Below are 18,862 nucleotides of genomic sequence, written 5' to 3' on the forward strand. Positions count from 1 at the left end.
GCTCAGGTGCAGGAAATGGGAGTGCAATAGTGGTTTATGTAATTTACACCAATCATCATGAGCATGCTGAAGTAACTTGAACACACACCTGGACATTAATGCAACACCAGTGTTTGAAGTATTCACCCATTTCTGATGCCAACACCTCCTCCACCCAGCTGAAGTAACTGTCTGTGTTAGCCTGTAACTTGCCTGATATCTACAGACCCTTGCATGGCAAAAAGATGCAGGTCCTGGGAGGATGAAGAGAAGCCTGTAGGATGATTGAACTCTCTGGATTCTATCACCACTGGCTAGTTAAAGCACTTCAGCTTCTCTTGGAGGAATTCTTAGGGGTCAGAATGTATCACTGGGGGCGTTTGGTAGTGGAAAGTTAATGAAGCCTTTTTCTGATTGAATTTATGCATGTGAATCTGGAGTTACACTGTTGAAGTTAATGTTATTGAATTAAGCACCTGGCCCTAAGAATTTATCCCAAAAAACTGCAAAGGGACAAGTGGCAGAATTTAAACACTCAGGAGTGGAGGAAATAAAAATATGTTTAATGAAGCAATGAAACACATTAATAAATAGCTTGAATGCAGCACACACAAATACCATTTTCACCATGCACTTGCCATGCGTTTACCACATGTCATGATACAAAGGGACACACTTGGAAAGTGGATAGCCAGAAATCGAGTTGCTGTGAAGGTCGCAATTGTAAAATCACACAGTGCTCAAATAGTCTGTGGAACTCACACTTAAATCTAATTACAGCAGTGACAATTTTTTTAAAAATAAGTCCTGGAAGGGCTCTAAACCTTCCTGACTTACACCACAAATAATGTTTAAATATTGGGTCTCGGAGGAAAGCTTTCCCTGGGAGCAGGTTATCTCATAGGTCCCAATTGCAGGGCTTCTCCACCTTCATATGAAGCATCTGGAACCGGCCACTGGATCCTGGGCTAGATAAACTACAGGCCTGATCCCTACTGGCAGTGCCTATCTTCCTATCGATGTTGTTCTTGCAGATATTCCTTGATCTCCTGCGAGTCTCTAGACCTGCACAGAGAGCAGAAAGATGTCTCATTAAACATCGTCTAGTTTCCTTTTCTTTTTCCTTTCAGGAAGGAAAGTTGAAAACTCCTTGGACCTGCCCATTACATTATGTCATCTGTCAATGACACCAAATTAAATTCTGCCGTGGTCCTTCTCACCGGGATACCTGGGCTGGAAAACGTCCATCTCTGGATCTCTATCCCCTTCTGCTTAGTGTATATTATTTCAATAGTAGGAAATTCAGTCATTCTGTTCGTTATAAAAACAGATCCAAGCCTCCATGAGCCCATGTACATTTTCCTTTCCATGTTGGCTGTCACAGACCTTGGCTTATCTATAACCACCATACCTACGACACTGGCTATATTCTTGTTTAACTCTAGGGAGATCAGCCTCAATGCCTGTTTAACCCAGCTGTTCTTCATCCCCTTGCTTCAATGCACTGAATCCGCCGTGCTCTTGTTGATGGCCTTTGACCGCTTCATTGCAATCTCTAACCCACTGAGATATGCTTCCATCTTAACCCTGCCGAGAATAGCAAAGATGGGACTGGCGTTTGTGCTAAGAGGGGTGGCCGTAATATTCCCATTCCCCTTTCTCCTGAAACGGTACCAATACTGTCGAGCCAATGTCCTCTCCCATTCCTACTGCATGCACCGGGATGTCATGAACATGGCTTGTTCAGATATCACAGTCAGCTACATCTATGGCTTGTTTGCTAAACTCTTCACGATGGGGTTGGACTCGCTGCTCATCTTCCTCTCTTATGTGATGATCCTCAAAACAGTGCTTAGTGTCGTGTCCCACACAGAGTGCCTCAGGGCCCTGAACACCTGCATTTCCCACCTCTGCGCTGTCCTGCTCTTCTACACACCAGACATCAGCCTGTCTGTGATACACAGATTCTGGAATAGTTCTTCCCCCTTGCTTCGTATTATCCTGAACTACATCTCCCTGCTGGTCCCACCCCTGATGAACCCAATTGTGTACAGCGTGAAAAGCAAACACCTTCGTGCGAGGATCATCAGGGTGTTCATCAAGTAAAAGTTCAGTTCGTCACCCAGCTCCAGCACTGGTGACATGGGAGACGAAAAACATGGGCCTCTTATTCCATCCTGCACCCTTACATCTGAGATGACATGAGCTACTGATCTCCTCACTGTAGAGAGAGGTTTTCACATGGTCTAAGGCTTGGAGCAATGGAGAGGGGCTGGTGAGGGAGGACAGTGAACTGGGGGAAGGAGACCAAGGCAGGCTGCAGCATCTACAATGTGACTGTTTTCATGGAGAGCCAGGGGACTGATGAGATGTTGGCCCATAAGGAGCCATATTGGTGGCTGCTCCGACCTCAGAATTTCTCTTGAGACAGTCAATAAAGAGAAGGGATGTGGATGATGTTTCCGAATACACTTGGCCTGTCCCTGTCCCATCTCAGGCCATAAATAAAGCTGCAGAGCTGTTGTGCAGTCACAGTCCTGTCTCTTCCTGAGCACTCTGGGTGCCACAACCCCACTCCCTAGCAGGAGCACCAGGTGAGGCAAGTGCCTTCCTAGTAGGAGCCCCTGGTGGGGGAACTGTGCAAACCCCCATGCCCTGACCGTAGGGGGTATTGCAGATGGAACATGTGGTAAATGATGGGGAGCAGGTATGAAAAATCATCATCAGAATTTCACCCAGTTTCTCCTGTACTGAGCTCAATGACTTGTGTTTGACTAACGAATAACGTATCTTCATCTAAAGCGGATCTTCCAGGAAGGCATCCAGTCTTGATTTGGAAGTATCAGGAGACTCCACCACCTCCCTTCAGAGAGTCTTCCACTGTTTAAGCACCCTCGCTGTTAAAAATATGTGCTTCATTTCTACATTTAACTTGTCTGGCTTCAGTTTCCAGCCATTGGTTCTTGATATACCTTTCCCTGCTACATTAAAGAGCCTGTTAGTAACTGGTGTTTTGTCACTGTGATGATGCTTGTACACTGTCATCAAGTTAGCTCTCAATCTTCCCTGCATCTACTCACTAGGCCCCTGTTTATAATGCCAAGGGTAAGTTGGAAATAACAGAGGAGGAGAAAGACCTGGATCTATTAGTCATTCCCAGGATGACTGTGAGCCACTCATGTAATGAGGCTGTGAACAAAGCTCATGAGATCCTTGAATGTGTCAAGTGAGACAGGGACAGGGAAGTATTCATATCACTATACTAGGCACTGGTGAGACTTCTTATGACAAACTGGGTAAAATTCTGGTCAATCATATTCAAGAAAGAAGAATTCAGACTGGAACAGGTGCTGAGAAGGACTCCTAGAATGGAGAGGGGAATGGAGGGCTTGGCTTCAAGGAGAAGCTCTATAAATATAGATGGGGAGCCGGGGGCAAACACCAGGGAGGTAGACAAGCTCCTGAAGATAAAGGACAGTGTGCGCACAAGAAGAAATGGGGAGAAACTGGCCAGGAACATACTGACGCTGGGAAGGAGAAGGAGGTTTCTGACCATCCGAGCAGGGAGGTTCTGGAACAGCCTCCCAACAGGAGCACTGAGGGGCAAACAACTCAGCTGGTTTTAAGATGGAACTTAACAGGTTTATGCATTGGACGATATACTGGGTTCATCTGCCATAGCAGGGGACTGGACTCATGGACCCAGGAGGTCCCTTCCATTCCTATGTCCCTTTGGATCAGATTAGCCTATTTTGCATCACACAGGAAGCTGATGTGGAGTTGCTTGTCCACTGTGACCCTGCTCCATGCCCAGACTGATGGATTTGTCCCTGAATAGATTCAGGAGAAAGCATGACTCAGTGGTATCATCTGGAAAAGGAATTGTTCTTGGGTTCCTGTGTACAGGGCCGACACTTCCACTAGGCAACCCTAGGGAGGCAGGATTTGGGAGGCGGCATTTTGCCGCCCTCGGCGGAAATTCGGCGGTGGGGGGTCCTTCCACTCCGGGTCTTTGGTGGAAATTCAGTGGCGGGTCCTTCACTCGCTCCGGGACCCGGCGCCAAAGTGCCCCTAAGATGCGGAGCAGAAGGACCCTCGCCGCCGAATGCTCAGAGGAGGAGCGCTGCTGCCTAGGGCTGCAAAAACCCTGGCGCTGCTCCTGCCTGTGTAGTGATGTCACAGGAGTTTAATTCCCTGAGTGTTTGGCAATCTCAGGATGCTGAGCTGCCAGCTGCTCCCTCCCCAGACACTAGCCCCAGAGAGGAAGGATGGTTCAGGGGTTAAAGTGCTGGCCTGGGACTCAGAACAACTGGCTTCGGTTCCAGGCTCTTCCACAGACTTCTTCTAGATTATTTTCTATCACTTTTTTGCAGTTCACTGAGCTGGGGACTCATGCTTCGAATAGATCATTTAACTTTGGAAACACCCTACTAGGGCAAGGCGCTGAGAGTTTATACTGCACCTGCCTGGGGCTCTAGGGTTGTTACCCCATTACAAATAATAGACTAGAATCTGATCTTAAACAGGAGTAAAACTGACACTTTCAAGTCACTTTCACGGTATTGCCAATCCCAAATTTTCAAAAATCATGAATCAGGCCCACCAAAAATCACGAGATTGGCTTTTTAATCAGGAGATTATGTACAAATAACAGATTTGGTGTTCTTTTTATTTGCTGTCTGTTTTTTGTGCCTTTACTGTGCACTAGGGTCACATTTCGACGCTTTCTCCCGAGCCACGAGGACTAGAAACTTCATTTTTCTTTAAGAATAAAGGCTAAAATCATAACATATACTACTGAATCCAGGAGCTCGAAGAAAAACTATAATTATCATGAGACTAATGATAACATCATAAGAGTTGGCAACACTGCTTTCACTTCTGTTTAAAGGCTAGTTACTTTCCAGAAGGCTCTTAAACACAACACTACAGTGATGGAGTTGCCATTCTCACAGGAGAATATTTTAAAACCAAACACCAAAAAAATCCCACATTTTAAAGTTGAGAAAAAAATTCAGACTTCTGAGGTATCTCAGGGCCACTGCAGGCAGGAAAGGAAAATAAAGAGGCGTAGGAGCTCTGGGCAGTTTTTCCACTTGAAAGAAAGTTGGAGGTTCAAAGCTTCTAGTCCTTAATCCAGTAAAACTTCTATTGCTGTCAGCACACCCACTCATAGGCTAGGTCTACACTACCCGCCTGAATCGGCAGGTAGAAATCGATCCCCTAATCGACGCTCTTACTCCACCAGCGGAGGTGGGAGTAAGCGCTGTCGACAGGAAGCCGCGGAGGTCGATTTTGCTGCGGTCCTCACAGCGGGGTAAGTCGGCTGCGACATGTCGAATTCAGCTACGCTATTCACGTAGCTGAATTTGCGTATCTTAAATCGACTCCCCCCTATAGTGTAGATGTAGCCTAAGAGATTAACATATGCTTAATAACTATACACTTCATACTTAAATAGTGGAGCCATCTTATCCAGGGCTACACATTTTATACACATTGGCTCAGGGACTACATTTTCTGACCCATTCTGAACAGTGCTGACCACGCAGATGGCGCCCAGTGAATAATACAAATCATGACAATAACCATCGACTTTATGGACTCTGTGGATGCAATTTCTGTTCCTTGTTCTAGAATTGTCCTGAATGCAGCTGAAACCCTAAGAATTTGAGGCATAAACACATCTGATACGTATATGACACTTTCTGATTCCTTCCTTTTCTTAAACTCAGAAACAAAAATGACAAAACAAAATGGATATCAGTTAAAATGTAAAATTCCAGAACAGCCATTGCTCTACAACCCAGCATGGGGCAAATCCTGCCACCTCTTGGGAGTTAAGTGAGCTCTTCTTATCTGACTCTCATTCTCCACCCTTTCTGTGCTGCTTTTCATGCTGTCAACCATGACATCCATCCCAACCTCCTGGGACCGTTTGCTGGAGTCTCAGAAAACTGGCCACCATGGTTTTGCTCCCATCTATCACAGTCCTCTTTTTTTGCAGCAGGCAGCAGAGAAAAAGGCTGGTCTGCTGGATAGGGAGCTAAACATGAAACACCTGGGTTCTACTCTCACCATCAACTTCCTATATAACCTCAGGCCAGGACCTTCAAAACCTTTTAGGCACCCAAAGATGCAGCTAGGCATCTAGTGAAGTTTACAAAGCACCTGACATTCTAGGAACTTTTGAAAATCCCTCTAAGTGCCTAAATACCTATGAAAATCTGGCCCATACTCTGTTTGTGCCTCAATTTCCCATCTGTACAATGGGGATAACAGCACTGCTCTTCCTCACCGAGGGGCTGTGATGTAAGGTGCTCAGATACTATGGTGATGGGGCTACATAAGTACCATGGGCACAGTGGGAACTTCTCTATACCACTGCTACTCCTTCCCTTGGTTTTGGCCTCTTCTTTTCACCTATGCCCCCAAAGCTTCCCCTTTTCTGAATGTAACCTTGACTCACAGGCTTTGCTGTACATGTTCTGAGTCCCTTGTGTTCTCTCTAAAACAACCCCTCCCCCCTCCACAGAGGGATTCCTGTTTTATATACGAAATTTCTTGATCCATAATTTAATCACCAGCCCTTTCTTATCTCAATCACCCCGCCTCTGTTTGTAAACAAAATACTGGCTTCCTGCCAATGTTCCCTCCAATTTTTCCCTTCCATGTGCAGAATAAATTTTGTTATGTGTACTGAGATATATGTGGATGTATGCCACCTACCATAGGGATAATTACTCCAGCCAGGACAGGTTAAGCGTTTTAGAGGTCACTACTCAAAGAATTAATTTAAACATAAGAAAAATGAAAATTATGAAATGTATAAAATTACAGAGAATATATGTGCATTTCAGGAAGTACCAAGATGTAACAACAACAACAACAAAACAAGTATGTGTTGGGATGTGACTGTGAAAGACTGTGTGTTTGTGTGTGAGAGAGAGAGAGATGGACAGAGAGAGAGACAAGGAGTGAGCAGGTGTTGGGGAAGTTTCTGAGAGACACCAGGCCCTGTCTCTTTAAGGAACTCACCAAAAGCTCTTCAGCTCCTGAGCCTTGTCCACCTTCCCATCCTCTGTGGTACATTCTCACGCACTGACAATTGTTAAATCGAGGCAGGAGGTTGTTCTAACAGCTCTGCTCTAGGAGTTATTTTTTGGCAGGTCTCTGGCCTGTGCTATACAGGCAGGGGGTCAGACTAGGTGATCACAGTGGTGCCTTCTGGCCTTGGGATCTGCCCAGTGGTGTTAGTAGCACGGCCCTGCCGCACGGGGTGTTGTATTGATAAATATGTTACAGAGGTGCTCGGACGCTACAATAATTGGGGCCATAGTTAAGTAAGTGCCTTAGGGAGATTTCAGCTCTGTATGTCCGGTAAGAGCAATCTGGGGCACTGGGTGGAGAACCTGAACTTTTCCCAACACCCCTTGATGATGAGGCCTGTCATTAGCACAGCCCCCTTTGACAAAGGAGATCTAGGTCCCTCTTGAAGCTCAGCAGTAAGAGGGGGAATCAGGACGTGCTTTCAGAGAGCAGAGGATCTGGAGAGCATTGCCTGGGCAAACAGAGCCCTGCTGGGCTGCCCTTCGCTCTGATCCTGACCCGCATCCGCTCCATGAGCAATGACAGCTGCTCTAGCGCTGGAGATAGACCTTCCAGCCTGCATCCAAATTTCCAACATCACCAAGTTTGGGGGTAGCTGGATCTGGGGGAGGGGTTGTGTGGCTCCCATAGAGAGCTAGCAGCAGGCACTTGGAGCTGGGCTTGAGTCACGGCTCTTTCTATTAAGAATGTTCATGGCCTTGCTTACCTGCGTTTGCACGTGTCATGCCTAAACATGGGGAGGAGATCCTCTGAGCTCTGCCTCACATACCAGTGACTCTGCGAGTCAGTCACTGCTATGTCCAGCTGTCTGTGGTGTAACCCGGTTCCTTACAACAGGAGGCTCTGTAAGCCAGTGCAGAGAGAAACAGTGTCTCTTCCACTGACCAACTGCATGATCAGAACTGTCCACTAACTAACCCTCAGAGCCTTCTTGTTTGGGTGCTCCACTTTACTTAGGGCCAGCAGCGACTCCTCTTGGGATTTTATTGGGAGTCTCACACTATTTCCTGTCTTTCTGAAAGCTCCAACTGCTGTGACCAAGAGCCTGCATGGGAACCTCGCTTTCAGTTATCTTTAAAAAGTTTATTTTAAAAAGTGAGTTGCAGAGAAGCTAGAAAACCTGAATCAGGTGATCCCAAAGGCTGAGAAACCAAATACTTCTTCCACGAAAGCTTATGCTCTAATAAATTTGTTAGTCTCTAAGGTGCCACAAGTACTCCTGTTCTTTTTGCGGATACAGACTAACACGGCTGCTACTCTGAAACCTGTCAAATACTTCTGTTAGTCTTAAAGGTGCCACAGGACCCTCTGTTACTTTTTTTCAAAGACACTTGAAAACAAACCCCAGATTAGTATACTTTGAAATCTCATTATTTTAAATCAATCTCATGATTTGTTGCCGGTGTAACTCGTATTTGTGGAATGGGGCTTGGTGATACTGGTACCTAGTTCAAAAGATCTGAAAAGCAACTAGCAAATGACACAAAAAGTAACAGCTATTTTTTCAAAGTACATCAGAAGCGGTGAGCCTACCCAACAGTGAGTGGGGCCACTGGAGAGTTGAGATGCTAAAGGAACACTCAAGGAAGATGAGGCTGTTGCATAGAGGCTAAATGAATTCCTTCCATCAGTTTACACTGCAGAGGATGTGAAGGAGTTTCCCACAGATGAGCCATTTTCTGGGGGAGGGGGTGTGACATATCTGAGAACTGTCACACTTTGAGGTGTCAATAAAGGAGGTTTTGGAACAAGCTGATAAATGAAACAGATTTAAGTCACCAGGACCAGATGATATTCACCAGAGTTCTGATGAAACTCAAATACCAAATTGCAGAACTTTGAACTGTGGTATAAAGCAACAGAGGGTCCTGTGGCACCTTTAAGACTAACAGAACTGTGGTATGTGACCTATGGCTTAAATAAGACTCTGTTCCTAATGACTGGCAGATGTGGTGCTGATTTAAAAAAAAAAGGCTTCAGAGGTGATCCTGGCAATACTGGCCAGTAAGCCTGACTTCAGTATCAGGCAAATTGGTTGAAACTATAGTAAAGAACAGAATTATCAGACACAGATGAACACAATTTTGTTGGAGAAGAATCAACACAGTTTTTCAAAGGGAAATCATGTCCCACCAATCTATTAGAATTCTTTGAGAGGGTCAACAAACATGTGGGCAAGGGTGATTCATGACACATAAAAAGCAACAGAGGGTCCTGTGGCACCTTTAAGACTAACAGAAGTATTGGAGCATAAGCTTTCATGGGTGAATGCCCACTTCATCAGACGCAAGTTTACTTGGACTTTCAGAAAGCTTTTGACAAGCTCCCATACCAAAGGCTCTTAAACAAAGTAAGCTGTCATGGGATAAGAAGGAAGGTCCTCTCATGGATCACTAACTGGTTAAAAGATAGGAAACAAAGGGTAGGAATAAATGGTCAGTTTTCAGAACGGAGAGGGGTAAATAGTGGTGTCCCCCAGGGGTCTGTACTGAGACGAGTGCTGTCCAACACATTGGAGACACTGTATGGAATTTTTTTTGTGGGGGAGCACTTTAGGATATTATAAAGTTCCAAAGCTACCTGTTGCTGCCTGCCCTTCAGCCCTATCCCTGAGTCACCCCAACAGCCCAGCTGAGTTCTCTGCCATGGCACAGAACATCTGCAAATGGAAACAGCTGGCAGCCTTTCCCCTTCACTTTACATTTTAAACATAGTGAAACCTGCCAACGTACCCAATTCCTGCTAGGTTTAGTTTGCATTTTTGTTTATTTACTAGGTAATCTGCTTTGATCTGGTTGCTATCCCTTATAATCACTTAAAATCCATTTTTGTAGTTAATAAACTTGAATTATGCTCTATCTTTACCAGCATGTTTTGTGTAATGTGTCTGGTGAAGATCTTTTTTTTGTGTGTGTGGAGATATCCTATTTCCTAGAACTGGAAGGGACCTTGAAAGGTCATTCAGTCCAGCCCCTTGCCTTCACTAGCAGGACCAAGTACTGATTTTTGCCCCAGTTCCCTAAGGAGCCCCCTCAAGGATTAAACTCACCACCCTGGGTTTAGCAGGCCAATGTTCAAACCACTGAGCTATCCCTCCCCCCCTCAGCTTTGTGTACAAATGCTGTTGCATATCTTTCCCACAACAATGGGCAAATGACCTATATTAATGACCTAGATTAATAATTATGCTGTGCAGATACTTGTGCAGTGAAAGATGGTATAATTCTGGGGTTATACTCCAGGAAGTATTTAAGGCGGAGGAGCTGGGAAATTGGCTGTTGTTGCCTGCCTGTCTTTGAATGGCTTAGGTAAAGCACTTAGGCAGCTCAGTTGGGTGTGTGACACCATCATCTGTTGTCCTACGGGGTGATAATAGGACTTGCAGAGGCTGTCTGTGTTCACCAACAAAGCAGTGTAAGACTGGAAAGCCCAGCTGGAGGGCTAAGGGGCACAGAGGTTCCAACGACTCCCAGACTGCACCCAAGGGGTGACAACCTGTCACAGCGGTCTGTTACACTCAGCTTCCTGGATTCATCACCATGGAGTCCAGGGAGATTACTGATGAACCCAGGAAGCTGAGTAACACATACTACCACACTGGAACCTGCATGGTGTATAATAATAAGCAAAAACTTCCCTGGGCAAACCCCACAACTGGCGGTCAGCAGCCACAGCTCTGCCAGGGGAGGTTTAACCTGTCCTGGCCTTTATATCCACCACCTACTGTTCCCAGCATTCTGTTAGCTTCATTGACTGCCTCTGCCCATTAAGCAGATGTTTTCAGAGAATGATACACAACTCTAAGATCTCTTTCTTGAGTGGTAATGGCTGATTTGTAACCATCATTTTGTAGGTATAGTTGGGAGTATGTTTTCTAATGTGCATTAATTTGCATTTATTTACACTGAATTTCATTTGCCGTTTTGTTGCCCAACCACTGAATTTTGTGAGATCCGTTTGAAACTCTTCACAGTCTCCTTTGGACTTAAATATATTGAATAATTTTGTCTTGTCTGCAACTGTTGCCACCTCACAGCTTACCCCTTTTCCAGATCATTTATTAATATGTGAAACAGCACTGGTCCCAGTACAGACCCCTGTGGGGCACCATGAGTTACCTCTCTCCATTTTGAAAACTGACCATTTATTCCTACCCTTTGTTTCCAGTCTTTTAACTAGTTATGACCCAGGAGAGAATCTTCCTTCTTATCCCATGACTATTTAATTTTCTTAAGAGTATTTGGTAAGGGATCTTGTCAAAGGCTTTCTGAAAGTTCAAGTACACTATATCCTCTGGATCAACCTTGCCCACATTTTTGTTGACCATCTCAAAAAATTCTTATAAATTCGTGAGGAATGATTTCCCTTCGCAAAAGCAGTGTTGACTCTTCCCCAACAAATCTTGTTCCTGTATTTGTCTCATAATTCTGTTCTTTATTATAATTTCAACAAGTTTACCTGGTACTGAAGTTTGGATTACTAGCCTGTAATTTCTGGGATCACCTCTGGAGCCTTTTTGAAAAAATAGGAACACATTAGCTATTAGCAAATCATCTGGTAAAGTCTGATTCAAGTGATAGGTTACATTTAATAGTTCTGCAACTTGATATTTGAGTTCCTTCAGAACTCCTGGATGAATATCTTCTGGTCCTGGTGATTTTCCTGTTTAAATTATCAGTTTGTTCTAAAACCTCTTTGATGGGTTGTCACCCCCGGAGTGCAGATTGGGATCCCATGGAACCCCTAACCATTCAGCTGGGCTGGTGTCTCTCACACTGCTCTGCTTGGGACACAGCCAGCCACTCCAGGTCCTGTGTCACCCAACACATCAGCAGGTGGCACCACACACCCGACTGAGTTACCTGAGTGCTTTACCTAAGCCACTCAAGGACAAAGAGGAGACAACAACCAATTTCCCAGCTACCCAGCCTTGGACTCTTGCAGGAGTATAAATCCAGAATTATACCGTCTTGCATCTGTACAATGCAAACTCATTTATATAAGTCAGCTTCCCCTTGATTTGGGATAGATATGCAACAGCCTTTGTTTATAGAGGTAAAATTTTGGATCCTCAAAAGAAATTGGAGGCTTTTCATCTGCCTCTCCCTTGGAACAAAAACAAAGGTTGCACTGACTAAGTCTATGGCTGCACTTTGGGAATGGAAAGGTCGAAAACTCCCGACCAGTCTATGGCTTGGCCAATGTCTCCATCAGTTACTCTAACCAACCTTCCCATCTCTGTGCAGCCCCCTCCACCCTGTACAATGCCCCTTCAGCAGATCCTGAGGGCAGTGGCTACTGTGACAGGCCCTGGTAGAACATTTCTGATTAACTTGTGCTAGCAGCGACCTAGAGCAGTTGCAGAGGCAGAGGTTGTGGGTGGGACGAGCTACAAGTGGCTCGTTGAGATCTGTGCATTACTGTGGGGATCCATGGGTCCTGGGTCCCCTTTTTATTCCTGCAGGAGAAGGGAAGGAAACTCTGGTACTGGAATGATCCGAGGCAAATTTCCCTTTACGGAGCCTTGTGGAATCTCTCTTCCCTGGCTTGCACACTGGGTTTACAATGCAGAGAAAGGGTCTGGTGGGGAGAAATCAGGTCCTATATTATTATCATTATTATTTATTATTTATTTTATTTCAGCAAGATCACAGCTGTGACAGCATCATTTTTTCCACTTGGCTGCACCCAAGGCAACAATGTGATTAATTGGAATCATATGAACAGTGATGAGAAGCCCAGATTCCAGGAATAGAGCCTGCAGCAGGACTGGCGCTGCAGTAAGATTGGCTACCATCACCTCACATCCCCTGTGATTTGGCCTCCTGCAGTTTGCCATTGGCCATGACGGGAGTTAAAGCTGGTGCACACTAAGCCAAGCAGCTGAAGTTCCCTGATGGCCAAGTGGCCCCCAAGGGAATGTGCAGACATGCTTCATAAAGGCAGTTGACTTCCTAACTGAACAGATATTTCCTTCTGCCTGTGCAACCTCTCCGATGACTCCTTGTCCTTTTGGGTGAAGATCTCTGGTGTCAGCGGTTTCCCTTCTAGCAGGAGTTGGGTACGTTGGCAGGTTTCACTGTCTTTAAAATGTAAAGTGAAGGGGAAAGGCTATGTTGTTCCCAGATGCCACGGAGAGAGAGGAAGTTCCATTTCCATGAATACTCATGTATTTGACTTTGAAATCTGCTTCCTGCAAACCCTCATCGTGCCTGAATAACAAGTGGTGGGCTTACTATGTACGAGAGAGTGACAGCTCAGGGAATGAATATTTTCTATTCTGGTCCCAACGCCTGTTATCACTCCGGATACAGGCTGGAGACTGACAGAACAGATCCTGAGGGGAACCAGTCAGCTATTAACCCAGGGACAGAGGAGCTACTAGACTTTTGTTTGCCAACAAGCGACTGCATGAGGGCTGAGACACATATACAAATATTACAAACCAAACTTTCATGAGGTATATCAAAAGCCAGCAGCAGAGTTGTTGGAATCTCTATAGGAAGGAGCAGTGGTAACTTTACTGTATAATGGTTTTGCCTTTAGATAGCATGTCAAAAGTATTCCTCATACTGTTTGCAAAGGATTTCTGCTATTAACTCTTTGTACAGTGAAAAGTTGTATGATTCTATCTCCTGGTAACTGACCAGAAGTGGTTTCTAACACTTACAATCAAGGTCATGAACACAAACCCTCGGCAATCCATGTAAAAGACTTTCCAAAAGGTCATGAGAGATCAGAACCGCTGGTCTGTGTTTCAGCAGTGTAGAGCTCAGGTGCAGGAAATGGGAGTGCAATAGTGGTTTATGTAATTTACGCCAATCATCTCTTATATGAGCATGGCTGAAGTAACTTGCACACACACCTGGACATTAGTGCAACACCAGTGTTTGAAGTATTCACCCATTTCTGATGCCAACACCTCCTCCACCCAGCTGAAGTAACTGTCTGTGTTAGCTTGTAACTTGCCTGATATTTAGAGATGCTTGCATGGGGAAAAGATGCCGGTCCTGGGAGGACAAAGAGAAGCCAGTTGGATGATTGAACTCTTTGGATTCTATCACGACTGGCTAGTTAAAGCACTCAGCTTCTCTTGGAGGAATTCTTGGGGGTCAGAGTGTATCACTGGGGGCATTTGGTAGTGGAAAGTTAATGGAACCTTTTTCTGATTGAATTTGTGCATGTGAATCTGGAGTTACACTGTTGAAGTCAATGTTATTGAATTAAGCACCTGGCCCTAAGAATTTATCCCAAAAAACTGCAAAGGGGCAGAATTTAAACACTAACGAGTGGAGGAAATAAAAATATGTTTAATGAAACAATGAAACACATTAATAAATAGCTTGAATGCAGGACACACAAATACCATTTTCACCATGCACTTGCCATGCGTTTACCCACATGTCGTGATACAAAAGGCCACACTTGGAAAGTGGAAGGCCAGAAATCGCGTCTGTCTGAAGGTCACAATTGTAAAATCACACAGTGCTCAAGTAGTCTGTGGAACTCACAGTCAAATCTAATTACAGCAGCGAGGATTTTTTTTTAAATAAGTCTTGGAAGGGCTCTAAACCTTCCTGACTTACACCACAAATAATGTCTAAATATTGTGTCTCGCGGGAGGGGGGTAAGGGAACTTTCCCTTAGAGCAGGTTATCTCATAGCTCCCAATTGCAGGTCTTTTTCCACCTTCATCTGAAGCATCTGGAATTGGCCACTGGATACTGGGCTAGATGAATGACAGGTCTGATACAGTCTGGCAGTGCCTATCTTCCTATCAATGCTGTTCTTGCTGACATTCCTTGAGCTCCTTTAGACTTGCACAGAGAGCAGAAAGATGTCTCATTAAACATCATCTAGTCTCCTTTTCTTTTTCCTTTCAGGAAAGAAAGTTGAAAACTCCTCGGACCTGCCCAGCACATTATGTCAGCTGTCAATGACACCAAATTAAATTCTGCCGTGTTCCTCCTCACTGGGATACCTGGGCACGAAGACATCCATCTCTGGATCTCTATCTCCTTCTGCTTAATGTATGTTATTTCGATAGTAGGAAATTCAGTCATTCTGCTCATTATAAAAACAGATCCAAGCCTCCATGAGCCCATGTTCATTTTCCTTTCAATGTTGGCTGTCACAGACATTGGTATATCGATAGCCACCATGCCGACGATACTGGGCATATACTTGTTTAACTCTAGGGAGATCAGCCTTGATGGCTGTTTAACCCAGCTCTTCTTCATCCCCTTGCTTCAGTGCACTGAATCCTCCATCCTCTTGTTGATGGCCTTTGACCGCTTCATTGCAATCTGTAACCCACTGAGTTATGCTTCCATCTTAACCCTGCCGAGAACAGCAAAGATGGGACTGATGTGTGTGCTAAGAGGGGTGGCCGTAATATTCCCACTCCCATTTCTCCTGAAACGGTACCAATACTGTCGAGCCAATGTTCTCTCCCATACCTACTGCCTGTACCAGGAGGTCATGAAGATGGCTTGTTCAAACATCACAGTCAACAGCATCTATGGCTTGTTTGCTAAACTCTTAACGATGGGGTTGGACTCGCTGCTCATCTTCCTCTCTTATGTGATGATCCTCAAAACAGTGCTTAGTGTCGTGTCCCACACGGAGTGCCTCAGGGCCCTGAACACCTGCGTCTCCCACCTCTGTGCTGTCCTGCTCTTCTACACACCAGACATCAGCCTGTCTGTGATACACAGATTTGCGAATACCTCTTCCCCCTTGCTTCGTATTATCCTGAGCTACATCTCCCTGCTGGTCCCACCCCTGATGAACCCTATTGTGTACAGTGTGAAAAACAAACACCTTCGTGCGAGGATCATCAGGGTGTTCATCAAGTAAAAGTTCAGTTCATCACCTAGCTCCAGTGCTGGTGACATGGGGGACAAAAAACATGGGCCTCCTATTCCATCCTGCACCCTTACATCTGAGACGACATGAGCTACTGATCTGCTCACTGTAGAGAGAGGTTTTCACATGGTCCAAGGCCTGGAGCAATGGGAGAGGGGCTGGTGAGGGAGGACAGTGAACTGGGGGAAGGAGACCAAGGCAGGCAGCAGCATTTACAATGTGACTGTGTTCATGGAGAGCCAGGGGACTGGTGAGATATTGGCCTATAAGGAGCTGTGTCGGTGGCTGCTCCAACCTCAGAATTTCTCTTGAGACAGTCAATAAAGAGAAGGGATTTGGATGTTATTTTCCATTACATCTGGCCTGTCCCTGTCCCGTCTCTGGCTAAACAGCCACAGGCCATAAAAAAAGCTGCAGAGCTGTTCTGCTGTTGCTGTCCTGGCCCTTCCTGTGTGCTCTGGGTGCTGCGTGACCCATGGGTGGGGCCAGTGCTGCCATTAAGGCAAACTAGGCGGTTGTTTAGGGTGCCAAGATTTGGGGGTGCCAAAAAGTGGTGCCCCCAATTTTTTTTACAGCGTTGCTGGACTGCCAGCAGCACGCTGACACGTGCGTCTCAGAGTTCCTCTGCCCGAGTGTGAGGTCGCCGCTCCACTTCTCCCACCTCCCAGGCTGGCAGCGCCAATCAGCTGTTTGGCACCGCAAGCCTGGGAGAGGAGGAGAATTAGAGCAGGGATGGCATGCTCGGGGAGGAGGCGGAGCAGAGGTGAGCTGGGGTGGGGAACTGCCTCATGGTTCCCCGGGTCGGTGGGTAGGGAGCTGCTGCGGGGGCTGTGGGGTGGCCGCAGGGCTCCCCACCCAAGCTCACCTCTGCTACGCCTCCTCCCCGAGCACGCCATCGCTGCTCCACTTCTCCCGCCTCCCAGTCTTGCGGCACCAATCAGCTGTTTGGCGCCACAAGCCTGGGAGGGGAGGAGAATTACAGCAGGGGCGGCGTGATCAGGGAGGAGGTGGAGCAGAGTTGAGCTGGGGTGGGAAGCTGCTGCATGGCTGCGGGGGGGAGCTGCCGCGGAGAGGGGCACCTCAGGGCAGAGGCGGGGAGGTGCCACGGAGTGGGCGCCTCACAGCGGAGGGGGGGGGCGGAAAGCTGCCTCAGGTCGGGGGGGCGCAAGGTGGAAGTTTTGCCTAGGGCGCGAAACTTCCTTGCACCGGCCCTGTCCATGGGGGCTGCACCAGCTGTGGACAGGGGCTATTCAAACAACACAGCTTATGCTCCCAGTACTTCTGTTAGTCTCAAAGGTGCCACAGGACCCTCTGTTGCTTCAAACAACACAGACACCCACCCTTCCCCTACGCTCTCAACCAGATAATTTTGACTGTGTCTTGTCAGAAACGTGATTAACGCCAGAGCGCCAGGAGAAGCCATTTAGGCAGCTCCCCACCCCCGTTGATGGCTCTGCACACAGCACACCTGCTCATCCCACTCCCCACTGCGGCAGGGCACGGCTGTGTGTATGAGTTAAGGTCTGACACACAGGAGTCCTGGCAAGAGACTCAGGCCCAGGTTCCTGCCCCGGCCCCTCTGTCTGTGCTTCCCGAGCTGCTTGCAAAGGGGTGGAAACAATCCTCAGCTCCCCCACAGAGGCACAGCGAGCTCCCAATCCAGCCCATTCATTATAGGTGACCATCTTTTCAAAAGGCAAAAGTGGGACATATGCAGGAGCTCCATCCCCTGGGTGACCCTGCCACTACCCCTCTTGTTCCTATTTGTTGCCCCAGCCACTCCTCCTCCTCTTCCCCCGAGGCTCCACCCTGCTCTCCATGGTAGAAGCCAGAGCCGGGTCATGGTAAGAGCTGCCCAGGGACCCAGCGCCACTGTGAGGAGCCCCAGATCCTCCAAGTGACCTGGCCAGGGGCTGGGGTCCCAAGAGAAGCCCCCAACCTATATCCCCGCCCCCCTGAATGTAGAACCCAAAGAATCTGGTGAGTCTGGGGTTCCCCACATCAGCCTGGGCTCCTGCCTAGGGGATGGAGCCTCAGGGGAAGAGAAGCAGTAGGGGTTCAATCAAGCCTGAACCAAGTCCTCTCATGGATCACTAACTGGTTAAAAGACAGGAAACAAACGTAGGAATAAATGGTCAGTTTTCAGACTGGAGAGGGGTAAATAGTGGTGTCCCCCAGGGGTCTGTACTGAGACCAGTGCTGTTCAACATATTGGAGACACTGTATGGATTTTTTTGGGGGGGGCACTTTAGGATATTATGAATACTAGTATTTTAAAATTGCAATGAATTCTGACAGATCTGCCGTGTAAGATATCTGCAGAAATGTTATAATTAGCCCGATACGATCATCTCATATATGTGTTCATATCACCTCTGCATTGTAAGTTATAGGTTTGGTATGTCTCTGCTGTGCATCTGGGTGACACTCCCAGAGAGATTGGCATTAGCACTGCTTAGACTGCTTGATGACCCGTCAAGAGACATTGTCTATACAATTGACCCATTGAGAGAAGGCAAGGGATACACCTTATTACTCGGCAGCTCATGCAGGGGCAAACCTATGGACAGAACTCTAAGGCTTCCAGGCCATGTGCTGGGCAGTTTGTGTTGGGAACAAAGGAAACACAGGCTGCATGGCAAAAGACTATAAAAGGCAGCTGCATCTTCTCCATTTTGTCTTCACTCCTGCTTCTTGTCTTCATTCCTGCTTCTTACCTCTGGATTCACCTTTCTACAAACGAAGTTCTCAACAAAGGACTGAGTGACCCATCCAAGCTGTGGATGTGTTCCAGTGGGACTTTCAAGCCAGCAAACTCACCAGTACTGCTAGGAACCTGACTGACTTTGAAGACTTTGAATGTATGTGGCTGCTTCAGCATTTCAGCATTTCAACATCTCTCTTC

The 18,862-nt window shown here is 46.6% G+C and overlaps 2 protein-coding genes across 2 annotated transcripts; both read left to right on the plus strand.

Moving 5' to 3' along the window:
• The first annotated feature begins 1,149 nt into the window (after positions 1 to 1,149).
• LOC101931934 (olfactory receptor 51G2-like) lies at positions 1,150 to 2,085 on the plus strand. The gene has a single exon (XM_005311815.2). The coding sequence runs from the start codon at positions 1,150 to 1,152 to the stop codon at positions 2,083 to 2,085; it is 936 nt and encodes a 311-aa protein (XP_005311872.2).
• A 12,927-nt stretch (positions 2,086 to 15,012) lies between these two features.
• Positions 15,013 to 15,948, plus strand: LOC101932212 (olfactory receptor 51G2-like). Its single transcript, XM_005311816.2, has one exon. It carries the CDS (start codon positions 15,013 to 15,015, stop codon positions 15,946 to 15,948), a length of 936 nt encoding a protein of 311 aa, XP_005311873.1.
• The last annotated feature ends 2,914 nt before the right edge of the window (positions 15,949 to 18,862 follow it).

This window comes from Chrysemys picta, chromosome 1 (genome assembly GCF_011386835.1).
Source record: "Chrysemys picta bellii isolate R12L10 chromosome 1, ASM1138683v2, whole genome shotgun sequence".
NCBI lineage: Eukaryota > Metazoa > Chordata > Testudines > Emydidae > Chrysemys > Chrysemys picta.